Source organism: Acomys russatus, chromosome 26 (assembly GCF_903995435.1).
Source record: "Acomys russatus chromosome 26, mAcoRus1.1, whole genome shotgun sequence".
Taxonomy (NCBI): domain Eukaryota; kingdom Metazoa; phylum Chordata; class Mammalia; order Rodentia; family Muridae; genus Acomys; species Acomys russatus.
The window spans coordinates 34,109,827-34,127,826 of record NC_067162.1 but is presented as its reverse complement, the minus strand read 5'-3'; the positions used below and the strand labels follow the sequence as shown (position 1 = coordinate 34,127,826).

General features: G+C 51.7%; 1 protein-coding gene across 1 annotated transcript; it reads left to right on the top strand.

The window, feature by feature from the left end:
* Dhx38 (DEAH-box helicase 38) lies at positions 1–18,000 on the top strand. The gene is made up of 27 exons (XM_051168645.1): positions 1–245; positions 3,010–3,349; positions 3,675–3,862; positions 4,472–4,576; positions 5,365–5,512; positions 5,635–5,753; positions 5,900–5,976; positions 6,416–6,571; positions 7,036–7,197; positions 7,389–7,496; positions 8,020–8,132; positions 9,366–9,503; positions 9,874–10,060; positions 10,200–10,385; positions 10,652–10,792; positions 11,104–11,214; positions 11,309–11,425; positions 11,579–11,686; positions 12,082–12,194; positions 12,857–13,065; positions 13,156–13,310; positions 13,664–13,819; positions 14,005–14,139; positions 14,290–14,415; positions 14,862–14,957; positions 16,473–16,594; positions 17,768–18,000. Exons 2-27 carry the CDS (start codon positions 3,027–3,029, stop codon positions 17,850–17,852), a joined length of 3,684 nt encoding a protein of 1,227 aa, XP_051024602.1. The 5' UTR covers positions 1–245; positions 3,010–3,026; the 3' UTR covers positions 17,853–18,000.

Here is an 18,000-nt window from a genome sequence, read left to right as displayed (position 1 = left end):
CAGAGGAAGAGACACTGAGGCTCGGAAGGCGCGTTCACCTTGTTTCGCTCCGGCGTGCCTGGATTTCTGGGCTGCTCTCGATGGTGTATTTGGACGGATAGAGGGCCCTGCGCAGGGCATTATGGGACAATGATGGCCGCTTTGAAACAGCGGAATTTGTCAATTTGAGACTCTCTGGTCGAGCGTTGGCCGCACTGGAGTCCCCAAATCAGGGACAGAAGGTCCTGAGAGTCCTGTGTAGTGAGGTGAGTGTCTCATCCTCTTTTCAGATCCGTCCTTCGGCAGCCGTGGCGGCTCCAGGCGGCTGGGGTCCGTTCGTGGCTTAGGCTTGGGCCCTGGGTTGAGAGCTTTTCTAGTCCTTGTTTCTCAACTTTCTCTATTCTCTTGAACGGCCTTGTGTCCACTCAGTTTACTCAGGATTTTGTCTTTGTTCTGATCACATCTCGGTGTTTGGGGACGACCCCACGGAGATCCAGGGATCCTTCCCTCTGCCGTTGTTTAGGACGGTCCCCTAACCTGTTACCGGCTACTCGGGGAGCCTGGGTAGGGCTCCGTGGGCCTTCCTCCTTTCTCACAGAAGTGTCTCTACTAGATCTGGAGGGTAATCTATAAGTAGAATGTTAACCCCCAAGAGCTCAGGGAGTTTATTTTTCCTTTATCGGTATTGAGAATAGCAATTGGATCAGGGACACATGGATTAAGCAATTGCTGATCCAAGAAATCCATTGTGGTTTATTTGCCACTGTTCTCTATAATCTTGCCCTGGAACTCCTTATTTGCTATTTTGAGCATCTAATTAAGTCCTTCCTTGTTTTATGTTGTGGATAACTTATTGATGTCCAGAGAAATGTTTGATTATTCCTCTCCCACCCACCCACCCCCGCCGCCCTTTTGTTTTTGTTCCCCCCCCCCCAGAGTTTCTCTGTGTAGACTTGGCTGTCTTGGACTTTGTAGACCAGGGTGCCTTCTAACCAACAGAGATCCACCTGCCTCTGCCCGCCTGCTGGGATTACAGGCGTGGGCCACCATGCCTGGTTTGATTTATTCCCTTTTAATCAGTTATATTTAATCAGACTTTTATTTTTGTCATTTATTGGGCTATAGGAATCAACAAGATTGCTTGTATACAAATGGCATTTTAAGCCATAAGTCATCCTTCAGATAGCTGCCGAGAACCTGTGTATTTCAGCCTTACTGTCTATTTCCTCATATGTGTACCGCTGCAACTTTCTTTTTCTGTTCCACCTGATATTTCCAAATGATACTCTGGTTTCTTTATCCACATTATGCTTGCAGCATTCCTTGGTAGATCCCAGGGTACAGCTCTCAGATCCCAGGGTACAGCTCTTATGCTTTGACCACACATTGGAACAAGAAGACTCAACTGTGTGTCCAGCATAGGTCAGCGTTAGATAAATATGAATTTGTTATCAGCTGAGCACCAGGGAGCTCTTACAATCTCTTAAACACTTTCCTGAAATACCATTTCCTTATTTAGTATTTCTTATAAGTAATTTTGGTGAACACAGATTGTTTATTCAAGAGATTTTTACCTGCTATGGGTGCATTTTTTTTCTTCCCGACAAAGCAGTACTGATTCACAACAAAACCCACCCAGTGTGCAGATGGCAAAATTATGTGCTAACATCTCCGCTGTATGGACCTTGTGGTTTAAAGGGGATGGGATGGGTGGGTAGAAGTGTGTGTATATATAGGAAACTAGTCAGTGCATAATACCAAATATGTAACAGTTGCGTCGGTGTACCAACTATGGTTCACATACAACTGTGATTCTCAGAGTGCTCCTGTGGGTGGTGTAAAGCAAGAGTAACTTCTGTTTCACAGATAGAGCACAGCTGCTTACTCACAGAAGCAGACAATGCCAAGAGCCTGGTTTTTTTTTTTTTTCTTTCTTCCCATTTTTGGGTATGTCTGTGTGTGTGTCACTAGAGAAGGGGGATGTCCTGCTGCAGTTTACATGAAAAAGGCAAGCATGCTTGGCTGGTGTTTGGAGGCAGGGGGCTAGCTTGTGGAGGTGAGTATTCTGGCTCTTACGTGGGAGAAATTGTATTCTTTAGAAGGGTGAAATTACAGGAGAATAAATTAGCTGATGGGTAGGGGAACAAAGTTATGTGCGAGCGCATGCCTGACAGGGCGAGGTGGGGAGAGAATGAGTGAGTGAATGAATATCTCACTAAATAGCTTATCTGGTATGAAACTCACTATGTAGCCCAGGCTAGCTCCCAGCTTGCCATCCTCTGAAGCCTCAGTCTCCCATATGCTAAGATTACAGATGTGCCTTACCATCCCATCCAGCTCGAGGACCTTAATTTTAGTTAAGATTTCTGACTTACGTCTGGTTCCCCCTATACTCCCTTTATAAACACTGTTATGCCAGTAAGAAGCCCTTAATGAGGTTTCTGGTCTGGATGATACCTTGTTGGTCCTAGTGTTTGGTCTATGAGTATATGTCTCTGTCTTGTATATGTCGGGGTGGGAACTGGCCTTTTCAGATTGTCAGCGATTTGATAGGAAGGTTCTGACAAGTACCAGAAGGGGCTGGAGAGATGGCTTAGTTGGTGAAGCGCTTTCTTGTAAGCATGAGGACCTGAGTTTAGATCCCAGATCCTATGGAAAAGCCACAAGCAGAGGCACATGGGTACTGAAGAGGGGGAGACAGGCAGGCCAGCCAGCTTGGCTAAATTAGCTCCCACTCAACTGAGAGAGCCTGTCTCAAAAACTAAGCAAGCAAGCAACTGAGAAAAACAGCTGGTGTTGACCTGTGGCCTAACGTGCACACAGTGCGTGTGTACTTGCATGAACCTACATATGTACATACGCATGCATGCATCCATCCATGCACTCACCTACCCATGCACACATGCACCAGCTAGCTAGCAGATGTCCTGGCCTCAGTGTAGGGCTAGCCACTTAAATGTACTAGTTATCCTGGGATACAGTAAAACTAGGTTTTCTTATGTCCAATAATAATAGTTTTCTTCCTTCCAGAGAAATAAGAGCCTGTGATGGAGGACACTGGCGAGGATGCTTCCATCCATCGGTTGGAAGGCATCAATCTGAGCTCTCAGGTCGGTGGTCTTATTTGCAAGACCAAAAGTGCAGCCAGTGAGCAGCATGTCTTCAAAGCCCCTGCCCCCCGCCCTTCATTGCTGGGACTGGACTTACTAGCGTCCCTGAAGCGGAAGGAGCGACAGGACAAGGATGACGGGGAGGACAAGAAGAAGTCCAGAGTCACGTCTTACAAAGACTGGGAGGAGAGTAAGGATGAGCAGAAGGATGCTGAGGAGGACGGAGAGGAGCAGGCTGGCCGAAGTAGCCGCAAAGACAGGTAAGGAAGGAAAGTAAACATTGGTAGCTGAAAAATACTAGCCCAGGCTTATCTCAGTTCCTATTGGACACCTAAGAGCTTTATGATTTTATTGTGATTTCATAATGCTGGTGGCAGGTAGGAATTGATAAATATTTGTGAGGAAAATTCTAAGGCAGCTAAGAAGTGGATGATGGAATTTAAGTGCCTGGTTCTTGCCATGCTTAGGCCTTGAGCCCCAGGGAAGTGTGGTGGAGAGGACACATTGCTTTTTGGCCTAGCCAGAGGCAGAGTGAAGTGTTCTGTCCCTCGGAGAGCCCTTTCTCAGTTGATGTCCCTGCTTTAGGCATTACCGGCCTGCTCGGGTAGAGACTCCGTCCCACCCTGGGGGTGTGAGTGAAGAGTTTTGGGAACGTAGTCGGCAGAGAGAACGGGATCGGAGGGAGCATGGCGTCTATGCCTCATCCAAAGAAGAAAAGGACCGGAAGAAGGAGAAATCCCGGGATCGAGACTATGACCGCAAGCGGGACAGAGGTAAAATGCCCGGCCCCGGCCCCTGCCCTGCTGTCCATTAGCGTCTGAACCAGCAAACCATTCTTTTCCCTTTGCAAGAACTTTTATAGTAATATTGATTAATTGAACAACTTTGTTTACTATCTGACCCGGTGAGTTTGACGCTTTGAGACTAAGATTAGGAAGAAGTTGAAGGAAAGATAGCTTGCTTATAGTACATCTGCTTTGCTTGAGTGTGTGGCTCTTGTTTTATTGTGAGAACTGGTGATAAAGGAAAGGGTGGGTAATCTATTTAAGAAAGCAGAGTTGACAGCATCATTGATGATGGAGAAAGAAAAGACAGTGTTGTGGAGCAAACGCTCCAAAATGCAGGCCTCGCTCAGTAGCATCTATAGCTTAGAGGTTTGCTAACACAAAACTCTTCACAGTAGAGATATAGCTGTTTACTTTTGATTGTTATTGGAAAGTAGCTGTTGTGTGAGTTTGACCCTTTCTAGCCACTGAGAGAATGCGAGTTTAAGCCCCTGGACCATGGGAGAGTGAGAGCCGGGAGGCTATGCTTTCTGCCCAGTGCACGTGGGTGTGTGGTAGCCTGAGGTACACATTTTTAAGGTGGTGTGTGTCTCACAGATGAGCGGGACAGAAGTAGGCACAGCAGCAGATCAGAGCGAGACGGAGGCTCAGAGCGCAGCAGCAGAAGAAACGAGCCAGAGAGTCCTCGGCATCGGCCTAAAGGTATTCTCAGCTGTCCTCTGCGGTGCTGGTGAGGGCCCGGGTGCCCGAAAGGCAGAGAGAACAGTATTAGCTGTTCCGTAAGGCAGTGGGTGGGAAGTCCTAACTCCAGTGCAACCCTCTGGAGGTCTGGGCCTGAGCCAGGTGGGTGTGGCCGGCCCCCTTCTTTGGAGGCGGATGTACTTCCTGAGTGCCCAGGCAGTTTGCTACTTCCTTAGGATGTAGGCAGTTCGGAGCAAGGCAGGGTTTTCAGATGGTAGGAAACTAGAGGTGTGGTGGATCAAGAAGGATTTATTGAAAAAGAGCTGTTTTAAGATGAGAAGGTTTGCAGAGAGAAGTGGATTCCGTCAGTGTAGGGTTAGACAGTGAAAGCTGGACTGCACAGTTCAGGCTCTGGGGATCCTCAGCACTGTCTTGTCTGTAACAAGTCCAAGATTATAAATAGGGGATAAGTTGGGGCTGTCAGGATGGCTCACTGGTTGCCAGACCTCATGATCTGAGTTTATTAACTAGGATCCAACAGTAGGCGAGCCAACTGTGAGACTCGTCATCTGACCTCTGCATTTGTGCTGTGGCACATGCGTGCGCACAGACGCACACGGGTAAATAAGCAAATGTAACTGATAATAAGTTACTAGGTGTGGTGGCCTATGCCTATAATCCCAGCACTTTGGAAGCTGAGGCAGGGGGATTGTAAGTTTGAGGTCAGTGTCAGCTACACAGAGATATGCTATCTGAAGTCATGTCTCCCTGACATGGGATGTTTACTGTGGATGTCTGTGTGGCCCCAGATGCAGCCACTCCTTCAAGGTCCACCTGGGAGGAGGAGGACAGTGGCTATGGCTCTTCAAGGCGCTCTCAGTGGGAATCACCTTCCCCAACACCATCCTCTCGGGACTCTGAGCGGAGCCATCGGCCATCCACTCGAGATCGAGACAGGTGATGGATGGGTGGGGCAGCCAGGGTCTTGGGCAGGTGATACAGGGATGTGGGCGGGGAGAGTTGCTGGCAGCTGGGGGACACAGTTCAACTCGGTGACAGCTGATGTTGATGTGCCCCAGGTCTGTGAGGAGCAAGTACACCGATGACACACCTCTGCCCACCCCTTCCTACAAGTACAACGAATGGGCTGATGACAGAAGACACTTGGGGTCCACCCCACGTCTGTCCAGGGGCCGAGGTAAGCCTGAGGGCAGAGTGCCGAAGATGGCTTGGCTGGTCCAGTGGAGGCCATACTAAAGAAGTGGTGTAGCCTTGCAGCTCTTCTTGTCCCCTGGGGTTAGCTGGAGTTGCGTGGACTGACCTCTGCCACCTGCTCTCCTTCAGGAAGACGTGAGGATGGTGAAGAAGGAATTTCATTTGACACGGAAGAGGAGCGCCAGCAGTGGGAGGATGACCAGCGGGTAAAGGCGACATCTTTGAGAGACTGGGCAGGAGATGGTGGCTGTTCCTATAGATGTGGGTGAGAGGAGGTGGTAGAGCCACGGCTCTGAGGAGCCCTCTAGTAGGCCCGGGCTTGGAGGAAGGTGCTTACTGCTGTTCTGTCCAGAGCCCTGGGACCTTTTGAGCGATACAGGCTGCACAGTGAGGCTTTTGTACTGAGGTAGCTGGTCAATCTTGACTCCGCTGGGCGTGCCTGTGTGTGGGAAATGTAAGAAGTGTGGCTCGGCAGCCGCTGTGCGAACTCAGCTGTGTAAAGTCTCCTCCTAACCTGCTCCAGGTGTCTTGTGCTTACCATGGGGGTGCATCTGGTATTTTTGGACTCTTACCAGATAGCCCCTCTGCTCCTCTGTGGCTGCGTGTGACCTGTCCCTTGTTCTCATGCTCTGTCATGCTCTGCAGCAAGCAGACCGGGACTGGTACATGATGGATGAGGGCTACGATGAGTTCCACAACCCCCTGGCCTACTCCTCTGAGGACTATGTGAGGCGGCGGGAGCAGCACCTGCACAAACAGAAGCAGAAGCGCATTTCAGCACAGCGCAGGCAGATCAATGAGGTGAGCTCGGCAGTGCCGGCGTAGGCTGAGAGCAGAGGTGGGCGTGCCGGAGGAGTCTCGGTTTGTCAAGTGATCACACAGCACCGCTGCCTTTTTATGGGCAGGACCAGGTCACATGTGCCTCTGCAGGACAGGGGCGTAAGTGGGAAGCTTTGGGTAGCTTAGGAACCCTGGCTCCTGCTCCTCTCTTCTGTAGTACCCCAGGAGGGGCCTGTGGGGAGGATGGTACGGTGATGGTGATGCTGCCCCTGGGTGTGTGTTTTGTGTCTGGGAGCAGGTAGGGCTTGTGCCCAGGTGATTCTTGCGACAAAGTACTGCAAACACCTCAGTTTCCGTGACTCCTGTCTAAGGAGCCGTGGGCCGGAGAGTCCGATTGTGATTCTGTTAGATACGGACTTGCCTGTTGGCCTTTCAGGATGACTTCCTAGTTGCAGGCTCAATGGGCTGCCCTTGTGTCCCCACAGGATAATGAGCGCTGGGAGACTAACCGAATGCTCACCAGTGGGGTGGTCCATCGGCTGGAGGTGGATGAGGACTTTGAAGAGGACAACGCAGCCAAGGTGCATCTCATGGTGCACAACCTGGTGCCTCCCTTTCTGGATGGACGCATTGTCTTCACCAAGCAGGCAAGGCTTCTGTGGCCAGAGCGTGGATGTTAGGACGTACCGAAGAGGAGGGAGGAAGAACCGGTTGGGGACCGCCATGGGGAGATGCTAGAGGGTAGTGACCCTCTGTCACTAGGGCCCATGTACAACAGGCCCTCTGGTTGGCTTTAGTGACCAGTGGGGAATTTCTCCTCCTCCCCTGCTTTCTGCAGCCAGAGCCTGTGATCCCAGTGAAGGATGCCACCTCAGACCTGGCCATCATTGCTCGGAAGGGCAGCCAGACAGTCCGTAAGCACAGGGAACAGAAGGAGCGCAGAAAGGTTGGTATCTGCCACTCGGGCTGAGGGCTCTTCTTACTCCTGTTAAAGATGGCAAGCCTGCACACAGAGACGCCCACTTGCAGTCAGGGGGCATACTTGCATGGATCACACAGTCCAAGGACAGTACTGTGCTCTCTCTATACTCTTTCCTGAGTACTAAGAACTCAGTCCTCAGAGTTAAGGCAGCACGGGGCCTGGTGTCGGGCTCTGGGGGCATGAGGCTTGAGATGTGTGGCTTGGTACAGCCAGGGCCCTGTGGGAATTTGCTGTCTGTCGGCTGAAGCCTGCTATCCTCAAGAATGTCCTCCATGGCCTATGGTCTTGCCAGAGGATGTAGTGACTTAACCTTTTTGTTTGTTTTTGTTTTTTGGGACAGGGTTTCCGAGTTCTGGCTGTCCTGGAACTCACTGTAGACCAGGGTGGCCTTGACCTCAGATCCGCCTGCCTCTACTCCCGAGTGCTGGGAATAAAGCCATGTGCCACCACTGCCCGGCTGCAACTTAGTTCTTGTTGTCTTCTTCAGGCTCAGCACAAACACTGGGAACTGGCAGGGACCAAACTGGGAGATATAATGGGTGTCAAGAAAGAGGAAGAGCCGGATAAAGCTGTGACAGAGGATGGGAAAGTGGACTACAGGTGCGTAGTCTTGGCAGCGGCAAGTTTGCTCCCACGGTTGTGGCTTGTGACTCTGACTCTCTGCTGTTTCTGATCTCTTCCTCTGAGTCTCCTGTATATTGACTTTGGGTTTCTCTGGGGATTGTCACCATTGCTGCTACAGTGACGGCTGTATAGGCTGAGGTTCAGGGAGGTTAAGGAATTTGCTTGAGGGCACCCGGCTAGGAATGGTGATCTAGTTTAGCCCCAGACAGTCTTGTTGGGGAACCCCTGCTCTTTGAGGTGCCCACGTGGGAAGGCAGGGTTTTTTTCTTGCTCAGATTTCAGTATGTTATGGTAAGGAGGAACTGGCTTTCACTGGACTTTTAAAATACAAGGGCTCTCTGTTTTGGTAGTGCCTTCTCTCTTACAGGTTTTGTGCAGCTGCTGAGTGACTGCTTATAGCAGCCCTGCGCTGGGTAGGTGCTAGGTTCAGATGTTCCTCCCACTTCTCATCCTTTGCCATGTTTCATGCAACCATCGTCTTTGGCTAGCACTCTTTGTACTCTGTGTGAAGTGCCCCAAATAAGAGGTTGGTATTATTGGTCAGCTCTTGCTGGTCTCTGGGTAATTTAGTCCCTTAGGTTTCAGTTGTCAGGTGACCAGGGGGACTAAGTGAAATGAGAAATAGAAACTTGAAGTAGCTTGGGGGCAGATCTGAGGGAGGAAAGGGCTCTCGGGAAGGTGGCGGAAGGGTCTTGGGCTAAGTCCACGTCTTAGATTGCTTACATAGAAATAAGGCAAATATAAGTGAGCTGTTCTCATTGTTCTTTGAAAATGAGACCTTTGCGCTGTGCTGCCCTCTCAAGGTGAGGAGGAGTTCTGACCTGCCCTTTCCTGTGTAGCCAGAACTTGGGAGACCCCTGTGGCTTTGGAGCCCTTTAAGTCTGGTACTGAGAGTGCCCTGTATCTTCTCTCCAAACTAGTGACCTGCTAGCTAATTTCAGCTCCTCTTCTGGCCACACATTGTTTAGGGCAGGCGGTCTGCCCGCTTGAGAGTCTGAGCCTGTGCAGCGCTTTGATCAGGGCTCTGGACTGTCTGTTAGGACGATGGACTCTTGTGCCGTAGTCCTGGTCCTTAGGCCATTGAGACACAGTCATGGCTGCCCAGGCTGCTTTGTTGTCTAGGAGGTTGAGTGCTTCTTCTTGCAGTTGTTCATATTCTTAGGAACCTGAGGGACAGTGTGGGAGGTCACACACTGTGGTGTTTCCCAGGACTGAGCAGAAGTTTGCAGATCACATGAAGGAGAAGAGTGAGGCCAGCAGTGAGTTTGCAAAGAAGAAGTCAATCCTGGAGCAGAGACAGTACCTGCCTATCTTTGCCGTGCAGCAGGAGCTTCTCACCATCATCAGGTACTGTCCCCAGGCTCTGTGCCCAGTGCAGACCCCGCTGTCCCCTCTTCTGTGTCCCCACTGGCCATCACATCTAATGGGAAACGGAAATACTTTTTCCCCCTAGTGGATTGGCTTAGAGTATGCTGCATGAAGTAAGATGACGTTAGTTCCTTCAGTGCGTCCACTTCAGCTTGACTCTGCTCCTGACATTTCATGTGGTGGCCCCTTAAAAGGCTGGTTTCTGGTGAAATGCTCTCTGGTCAAGCTTGCTTCTTGGAGAGCTAGACTTCACTAGAGGCACCAAGGCTTTTTTGGGCTTCTTGGGGAATTTTCTCAAGACCGGCTTTCCACCCAGGCCGCTGAGTGCTCTGCGTGCTCTTCCTTGTAGAGATAACAGCATTGTGATCGTGGTTGGGGAGACAGGGAGCGGCAAGACCACTCAGCTGACCCAGTACCTGCATGAAGATGGCTACACAGACTATGGGATGATCGGGTGTACCCAGCCCCGCCGCGTGGCTGCCATGTCAGTGGCCAAGAGAGTCAGCGAAGAGATGGGGGGGAACCTTGGTGAAGAGGTGAGCGGCCATGAGGTCTGAGCCACGTAGCCTTGTCTTGATCACTTCTGCCACTTCTGCTACTTGTGCTGGAGGCTGTGGTCTGTAGGGGCTACTGAGTGAGTAGTGGCCATTTCTGAGCCGTGTCTCTGGCCCCCAGGTGGGTTATGCCATTCGCTTCGAAGACTGCACTTCTGAAAACACCTTGATCAAATACATGACTGACGGGATCCTGCTCCGCGAGTCCCTGCGGGAGGCTGATCTGGATCACTACAGTGCCATCATCATGGACGAGGCCCACGAGAGGTCCCTCAACACCGACGTGCTCTTTGGGCTGCTCCGGGAGGTAAGGGCAGTGGGGTCTATTCCTTCTGTGGTTGAGGGGCTTTGGGGGAGTCTTCCTCTGAACTCTCAGGTTGCCTGGTCAGTCCTGCTGGGGCCTTCACACTCAGCTGAGCGACTTGTGGTTCCTGCTGTAGGTCCATGACTTGTCTTTTGGATTATAAACCTAGCACACTGTTTGCCGGCTTCGCCTTCTGCTTTACCTGTGGGCATGAGCTGAGACTGGAGGCCTCAAGCCCACAGGAGCCCCTCTTGACCCCCTTCTCTTAGGTTGTGGCTCGCCGCTCAGACCTGAAACTCATTGTCACATCAGCTACTATGGATGCAGAAAAATTTGCTGCCTTTTTTGGCAATGTACCCATCTTCCACATCCCTGGGCGAACTTTTCCTGTTGACATCCTCTTTAGCAAGGTACAAAGCCTGTGTCCTTGATATCCTCTGATTAAAAGTCAGCTGGGGAGGATTTAGTCAGTGCCGTGAGGCAGATGGGCAGCCTACAGCTCAGGTGGACACAGAACTGTGCTCTCAGGAAGATTTGTGGCCCTGTTTTTAAAGTAAGGAGCCTGGGGAGACACCACTCTACTTGTGAGGGCCTTAGCCATCAGGTTCAGCCTGAGACTGGCATTCCTGGGTCCAGTGCTGCAGCTCAGTCAGGTGACAAAGCTGTGTCCTCTGGGGGATGCTGACTATGCTGCTGTTGTACCCCTCTCCTGGGGCTGCAGACCCCGCAGGAGGATTACGTGGAGGCCGCGGTGAAGCAATCGTTGCAGGTGCACCTGTCTGGGGCCCCTGGGGACATCCTTATCTTCATGCCTGGCCAAGAGGACATTGAGGTGCGTGCTATGGTCACACACTGGGGTGGATGGGTGAACCCTATGCATGAGAGCTTAGGGCTCCAGGGTCTCATAACTCCTCCCTGTGCCTTAGGTGACCTCTGACCAGATTGTGGAACACCTGGAGGAGCTAGAGAATGCGCCTGCCTTGGCTGTGCTGCCCATCTACTCCCAGTTGCCTTCTGACCTCCAGGCCAAAATCTTCCAGAAGGTACAATGGGGGAACTTCAGTTTGGGTGTCTCCTGGTGTCCCACAAAGGGGGCAAGAGGAGGGATGTTTCTTTCCTGGAAGAGCAGATGGGAAGTGGAGTCTTCTTGCCTCCCCAAAACTGACCTTTCCTCTGTGTGTCCTGATTGGCCCCAGGCTCCAGATGGCGTCCGGAAGTGTATCGTTGCTACCAACATTGCTGAGACATCTCTGACCGTTGACGGCATCATGTTTGTTATCGATTCTGGCTACTGCAAGTTAAAGGTAAGGGATGACACAGGAGGCAGGATTCTGGGTCTTCACCCAAAGTAAATTCAGCACAGAGCCTCTAAGTCAGGCCCTGGTCCCCTCTGTTCATTACATGAGAGTGGCAGAGGTATGCTGACATTTAGTGAGCACTGACTTTGTCACGTGTTTGATTCAGCCAACTAAATCCTGTGGTATTTGGTGGTATAGATGATTCCAGTAACTCCGTGGTACCCCCAGAGCTGGACTGATGTAGAAACCTCGGAGACTTCCTTGAGTCTCCTAGCTCCAAATCAATGGCCACCTGCATTGCTGAGTTCTTTCCTCTGTGGTGACTGGGTTTGCTTTGTCTCAGGGCTCTTTTCCTTTCCCCTGGCTCCGTCCTTAATCAGCTCTTTTGTGTCCCCTACTAGGTCTTCAACCCCAGGATTGGCATGGATGCTCTGCAGATTTACCCCATTAGCCAGGCCAATGCCAACCAGAGGTCAGGGAGAGCTGGCAGGACGGGCCCAGGTCAGTGTTTCAGGTAGGAGCCCCGTGCTAGCCTGCTGCTTAGGGCAGTGCTAGGACTTCCCACCACAGCAAGGTGGGGCTTGTCTGGTGCCATCCTCAGAGCCAAGGCTGGGTGCTGCCTCGCTGCCTCTCGATGGGGCTGCTGAGTGGAAGGAGTAGTCTTTCCAGGGAGTGCTGAGCTCTGAGGCAGCTCTGTAGAAAGGAACCTTCGGTAGACAGCAGCAGGGACAGCAGGCTGCCCTCCACACGGTGGGGCTGAGTAAAATGGTGAGGCTCTTTTACTTGCCCAATTATTCTTCTTCCTGTTCTTATAATGAAAAAAGAATGCATTCATTAGAAGTTCAGCACATACATACAGATGTTAAGACAGTTAAACCTTGCTGTAGTTTTAGTCTCAGGCACCCAGTTGCTTCCACAGGCATATTGGAGATTCTAGCAGAAGAGCCAGGGTTAGAAGAAAAGGGTTGAGCAGACAGAAGTGGGTGACTGAGGAAAGAAGTCTGTGGGGTGGTCCCTGCTGCTAGGGTGTGTTGGCTGTTGAGGCTTATACCGTGTGACTCTCGAGTGGTTTCTGCTGACTTTCTGTTGCATGGGCCCTGAGTAGCTAATCCACGGGAGAGGCTGGCAAGCCAGCACAGGGCAGGTGCAGCCCAGTCATTGGCTTCTCCCTGGCAGACTCTACACACAGAGTGCTTACAAGAACGAGCTCCTGACCACCACTGTGCCCGAGATCCAGAGGACCAACCTTGCCAACGTGGTACTGCTGCTCAAGTCCCTGGGGGTGCAGGACCTGCTGCAGTTCCACTTCATGGACCCGCCCCCGGAGGACAACATGCTCAACTCCATGTACCAGCTCTGGATCCTGGGAGCCCTGGATAACACAGGTGCCAGGAGCTGCGGAGGTCTCGAGTGACTGGCACCTTCCTTCTCGCTGCACTGTTCACTGCATTTCTGGCCTTTTCCTCCCCTCCTAGGTGGCCTCACTTCCACGGGGCGGCTGATGGTGGAGTTCCCACTGGACCCAGCTCTCTCCAAGATGCTCATCGTGTCCTGTGACATGGGCTGCAGCTCCGAGATCCTGCTCATCGTGTCCATGCTCTCGGTGCCTGCCATCTTCTACAGGCCCAAGGTGGGAGGCAGCGCCGGCTTCACTCTTCCCAGAGGGCTTTGGGCTCATTGGCAGGGGAGTGGGTCTGTCCTCTGCGTTAGGGGCACGTGATGGAGATTCTGTCTTTGCTGTCTTCTCATAGGCTGGTTGTGGGAGGTGGGAGGTTTAGGTCAGTGGGCCTCTTAGTGTTTTGGAAATTTGCAAGACCATCTTTGATCTCGTACTTTGGCTCTGCCTGCGACCTAACGTTTAGTTTATTAAAATTATTTTTATTCTGTATTGTTAGGCAGGTGTAGTGTGAGGATCCCTGGGATATGCCCTGTGGATCTGGTCTCTCCGTGCCTGTCTTTAAAGGTCCCTGTTTCTTTTCCTAGGGCAGAGAGGAGGAGAGTGATCAAATCCGGGAGAAGTTTGCTGTTCCAGAAAGTGATCATCTGACCTACCTGAATGTCTACCTGCAGTGGAAGAACAATAATTACTCCACCATCTGGTGCAATGACCACTTCATCCATGCCAAAGCCATGCGCAAGGTGGGTGGCAGCCCAGACGGCACAGTCGGAGGATGCGCGGTGTGGGGGCGGGGAGGGCTCCAGAAGGCACAGTCTGGAGAATGTGTGGTGTGGTAGAGAGGAGGGCTCCAGAGGGCACAGTCTGGAGGATGCGCGGTGTGGGGGCGGGGAGGGCTCCATCCTGTCTTTTCTGTATCCTGCTTTAGGTTCGGGAGGTACGGGCCCAGCTCAAGGATATCATGGTGCAACAGCGGATGAGCCTGGCCTCATGTGGCACTGACTGGGACATTGTTAGAAAGTGTATCTGTGCTGCCTATTTCCACCAGGCAGCCAAGCTCAAGGTGAGTCCAGGAGCCACAGAGCTCTGGCTCCTTTCTTCTTGTCACCTATGTGAAGGCAGAATCCTTTCTCATGCAGGCTTGTAGGTTTGGGCTTCCCCTAAACTGTGTCAAGACAGTGTTGTTGATGTGGCCACGTATTTTCTTTTCTAGGGGATCGGGGAGTATGTGAACATCCGCACAGGGATGCCCTGCCACTTACACCCCACCAGCTCCCTCTTTGGAATGGGCTACACCCCCGACTACATTGTGTATCACGAGTTGGTCATGACCACCAAGGTGAGTCCATCCAAGGAGTTTCCCATATTGAGGTCCATGGCTGGAGCCAGGCCTTTGCACATCTGTGCCTTGTATAGAGCTCTGGAGACTTGAGGCCCCTGTTCTTTCCGCTGGGCCTTTGAGGCTGCTTTCAGCTTGGGGTTTGGGTGGGGCGATTATGAAGTTAGCCTCACCATGCCAGAGGATTGCCCCTGCTGCCTGCTGGCAAGAGCAGCCCCTGCTAGTGCCATCAGAGGCCTTTTTGCATGGTGGGGCTTTCTTGTTGACTGCTGAGGGCATTCAGACATGGGATGTGGATGGCGAAGGGATGGCAACCCTAGTGTCCCTTGCATTTTCCAGCCTCACAGGCCTAGCAGTAGGACCTTCTCCTGTGGCTCCTCACTGTGGTCATGCTGGGAGGGTCATAACTCCCCAGTGACCTCTATCTGTTGCCTTTGTGCCCATAGGAGTACATGCAGTGTGTAACCGCTGTGGATGGAGAGTGGCTGGCGGAGCTGGGCCCAATGTTCTACAGTGTGAAGCAGGCAGGCAAATCTCGGCAGGTAAGGGTCCTTTCTGTCTAGGGAGATGTTGCTTGCTTGTGGGATTTACTTCTGCCTGCCATAAAAAGCTCGTCTTCATCGACTCCTCACTTCTCCCCATCTGTGGCAGCCATGCCCTGCCAGCCTGCCTGTCTGATGGCCTGCACTCCTCCAGCTGGTGGGCCGGCTGGGCCTTCTTTACCCTTTAAACTTAATTGAAACTTCAAACATTTGTAGAACTAGACAGTACTATAAAGAAGCCACTGCAATTAACTAAATCTCGCATGTTCCACAGTTGACATCAGTCTTGTTTTACCCACTCCCACTCATCCCTTGTCCTCTCAGAACACAACAGTGTGCCTCCCAAGGTGGTTATTTTACCCTGAGTACCTGATGACCTCAGGGACCTACTTCAGCAACATGACTTCTGGGCCAGTGTCACTTAAGTCTCCAGTTTTGATCCGTAGTTTTCCTCATCTCAGAGATAAGGTCTCACGATGGATTTACTTGAGTCAGGATGGGATGCTGCAGTGGTGGCTGTGTGTGTTCACACCTTTGTCCTGGGACAGGATCTCTTTTCTCTCTTTACGACATTGATTTATTGGAGCAATTGTCATCTGTCCTATGGACTGTTTCACTGTGCATTTGGCCAATTACTTCATTTAGTGGTGGTAACTTGCTCTCTGTCATGTATACGTCAGCAACTAAAGGCCTGCTGGGTTCTGGTTCAGCTGTGCTGCAAGGATGTGCATATGTGGCAACAGTTTTGATGAAGCTCAGATGCGTTCATGGTTCTGGTGGTGTCAGCTTGTCTCTTTCCGGTTCCTCTACCCATGACTCCATCTCACAGATTTGGTGTCTACTTTAATCTGTTATTTAGGGGTGCAAAATGTGCCTCTGCTTTTATATCCCCACTTTTTCCCATAATTCTCTCCGTACTGGGACAAACACAGCTTCCTTTCAGTCACATGGCAGTGTGATTTCTGTGTCCCTCCTGTCATGGTTGTTAACTTGGTTAGAGGACCGTATGCCCTGGGCTGTGGTTGTGGTTCAGTTCTAAACCACTAGCATGCCCTCAGTCTCCAGCATGGCCAGGAGGAAAAGGGAAGCCTTGATTTGGGGTTGCCTTGACAATTCTTAAGGTTAGGGAGATGGCTCAGAGGGTAACAGTGTGTGCTGTGTAAGCCCGATGACTGAAGTTCTGATCCTCAGCACCCACATAGGAACAGCTGGGAGTGGCCATGTGTGTCTGTAAGACAGGTGGGTCCTGGAAGCTCCACAGCCAGCCTAGCTGAGGGTGGGCCTAGGTGAGCTCAGGTCCAGGGGAGTAAGGTGGAAAAGAAGCAACTGCTACCACCCTCCCCCCAGCCACCCACACACGCGTGCACATGTGTACACACACACAGACATGCAGAGTGCGGAGGGCTGACTGGCTTAGACTAAATTATCCAGTGTCTAAGGTGCCCTTGGTGCTGGGTTCTTAGAGCTGGCCCCAGGCATAGATGCAGCCTCTGCAGCCCATTTGCCTTTCTCTAGGAGAATCGTCGAAGGGCTAAAGAAGAGGCATCTGCCATGGAGGAGGAGATGGCCTTGGCCGAGGAGCAGCTGCGCGCTCGGCGGCAGGAGCAGGAGAAGCGCAGCCCACTGGGCAGTGTCAGGTGAGGTCGTGGGGATGCACCCAGGGCCAGGCAGGTGCTAGGTTGGGGAAACTGGTGCGGAGATGGCTTTGTCCGGTGTGGTCCCACGTGGGTGGTAGTTGGACAACCTGGAGGTGCAGATGTCCACTGCAGTTCTTGGTCATCATCCTGTCGGTTCAGGCCTGAAGTGGGCTGGAGTCTTGGCCTGGGTCTTACAGCTTCATTGTTAGGCAAGGGGGTTGGAAAAAAAAATACCAGATAGAAGAGGGCCTTGGGCGTCTGTACCTGTTCTGGTGTAATGCATGGAGTCAGGTCCAATGTGACAACTAGGGCACAGTCCTCCAGTCCTCTGTGGGACTGTCATCATGTCTCATACAACAGCAAGATTATTCTTGAGATTTGGGGATTCCCACAGACTTGCTCCGGTTTCTGGTATGTTTCAGGAACCCAGGACACAGTTCAGTTAATAGTTTTTATATTACTGAAAAAGAAGTGGAGTTAGCCCAAGGGAAAGGTGTGTAGAAGGGTGAGCAGATCCTAATGTGAAGGCTCATTTGTCCTTGGGCACACTGACTTGTGACAGTATTACTCATAGGTTTTGCCAATCACACACAGTTAGTAAGCTTTGATGATCATAGCTTTTAACTGAGTTAAATGTCATAGACGCTGGTGTGGATGACTGAATCATTGCCTTGGTGTTGAGCTCAGCCTCTGGTCCTCTCCCTGGCCCTGCCCTTCATGGGTTTGGCTGTTGATACCACATGGCTCAGAGCCCCATCTCCCAGCACATGGCTGGTCGTTTTGGCTGGGCCAGCCAGATCCATCTCACTCAAGGCGAACATGAACTATTGGGAGTAGCAGAGAGGCCCTAGGAACTCGAACTGGGACAGAGTCTAGTGCAGTGCTTCGTCACACAGTTGGAGTGTGACCTGCTCAGCTAGGGCCACAAATGGAGTTGGTTAAAAAATCCATTGCTAACGTTCCTTAATAGATGTCAGAGTGGAATGACTGCCTTTCCTGGTCTCCTCAGTGGAGATGGGGAAACAGGGGAGCTGGTGTGCTGTGGCTGAGGTCCTGGAGCCTGGAGGCTGCTGTGCAGTGGGTCAGAAAGAGCCAAACCTCGAGCCCTTGGGGCCTGTTGGGCCCTGCTCTGGGAGAAGCGTTGTTTCTTACCTCCTTTTTCTGTGTGTCCAGGTCCACAAAGATCTACACTCCAGGGCGGAAAGAGCAGGGGGAGCCTATGACACCTCGTCGCACACCAGCTCGCTTTGGACTGTGAGCTGAGGCTGCCCAGGAGAGGACGCAGCCAGCTTGCCCTAAAGCCCTGGACAAAGGCTTTCCTCTGTGTGTTCATCCAGGCTGGGCCACAGGAAGTGCACTCCTGAAGTAGGGCCTGGCAGGAACAGAGGGCAGAGTGAATAAGAAAA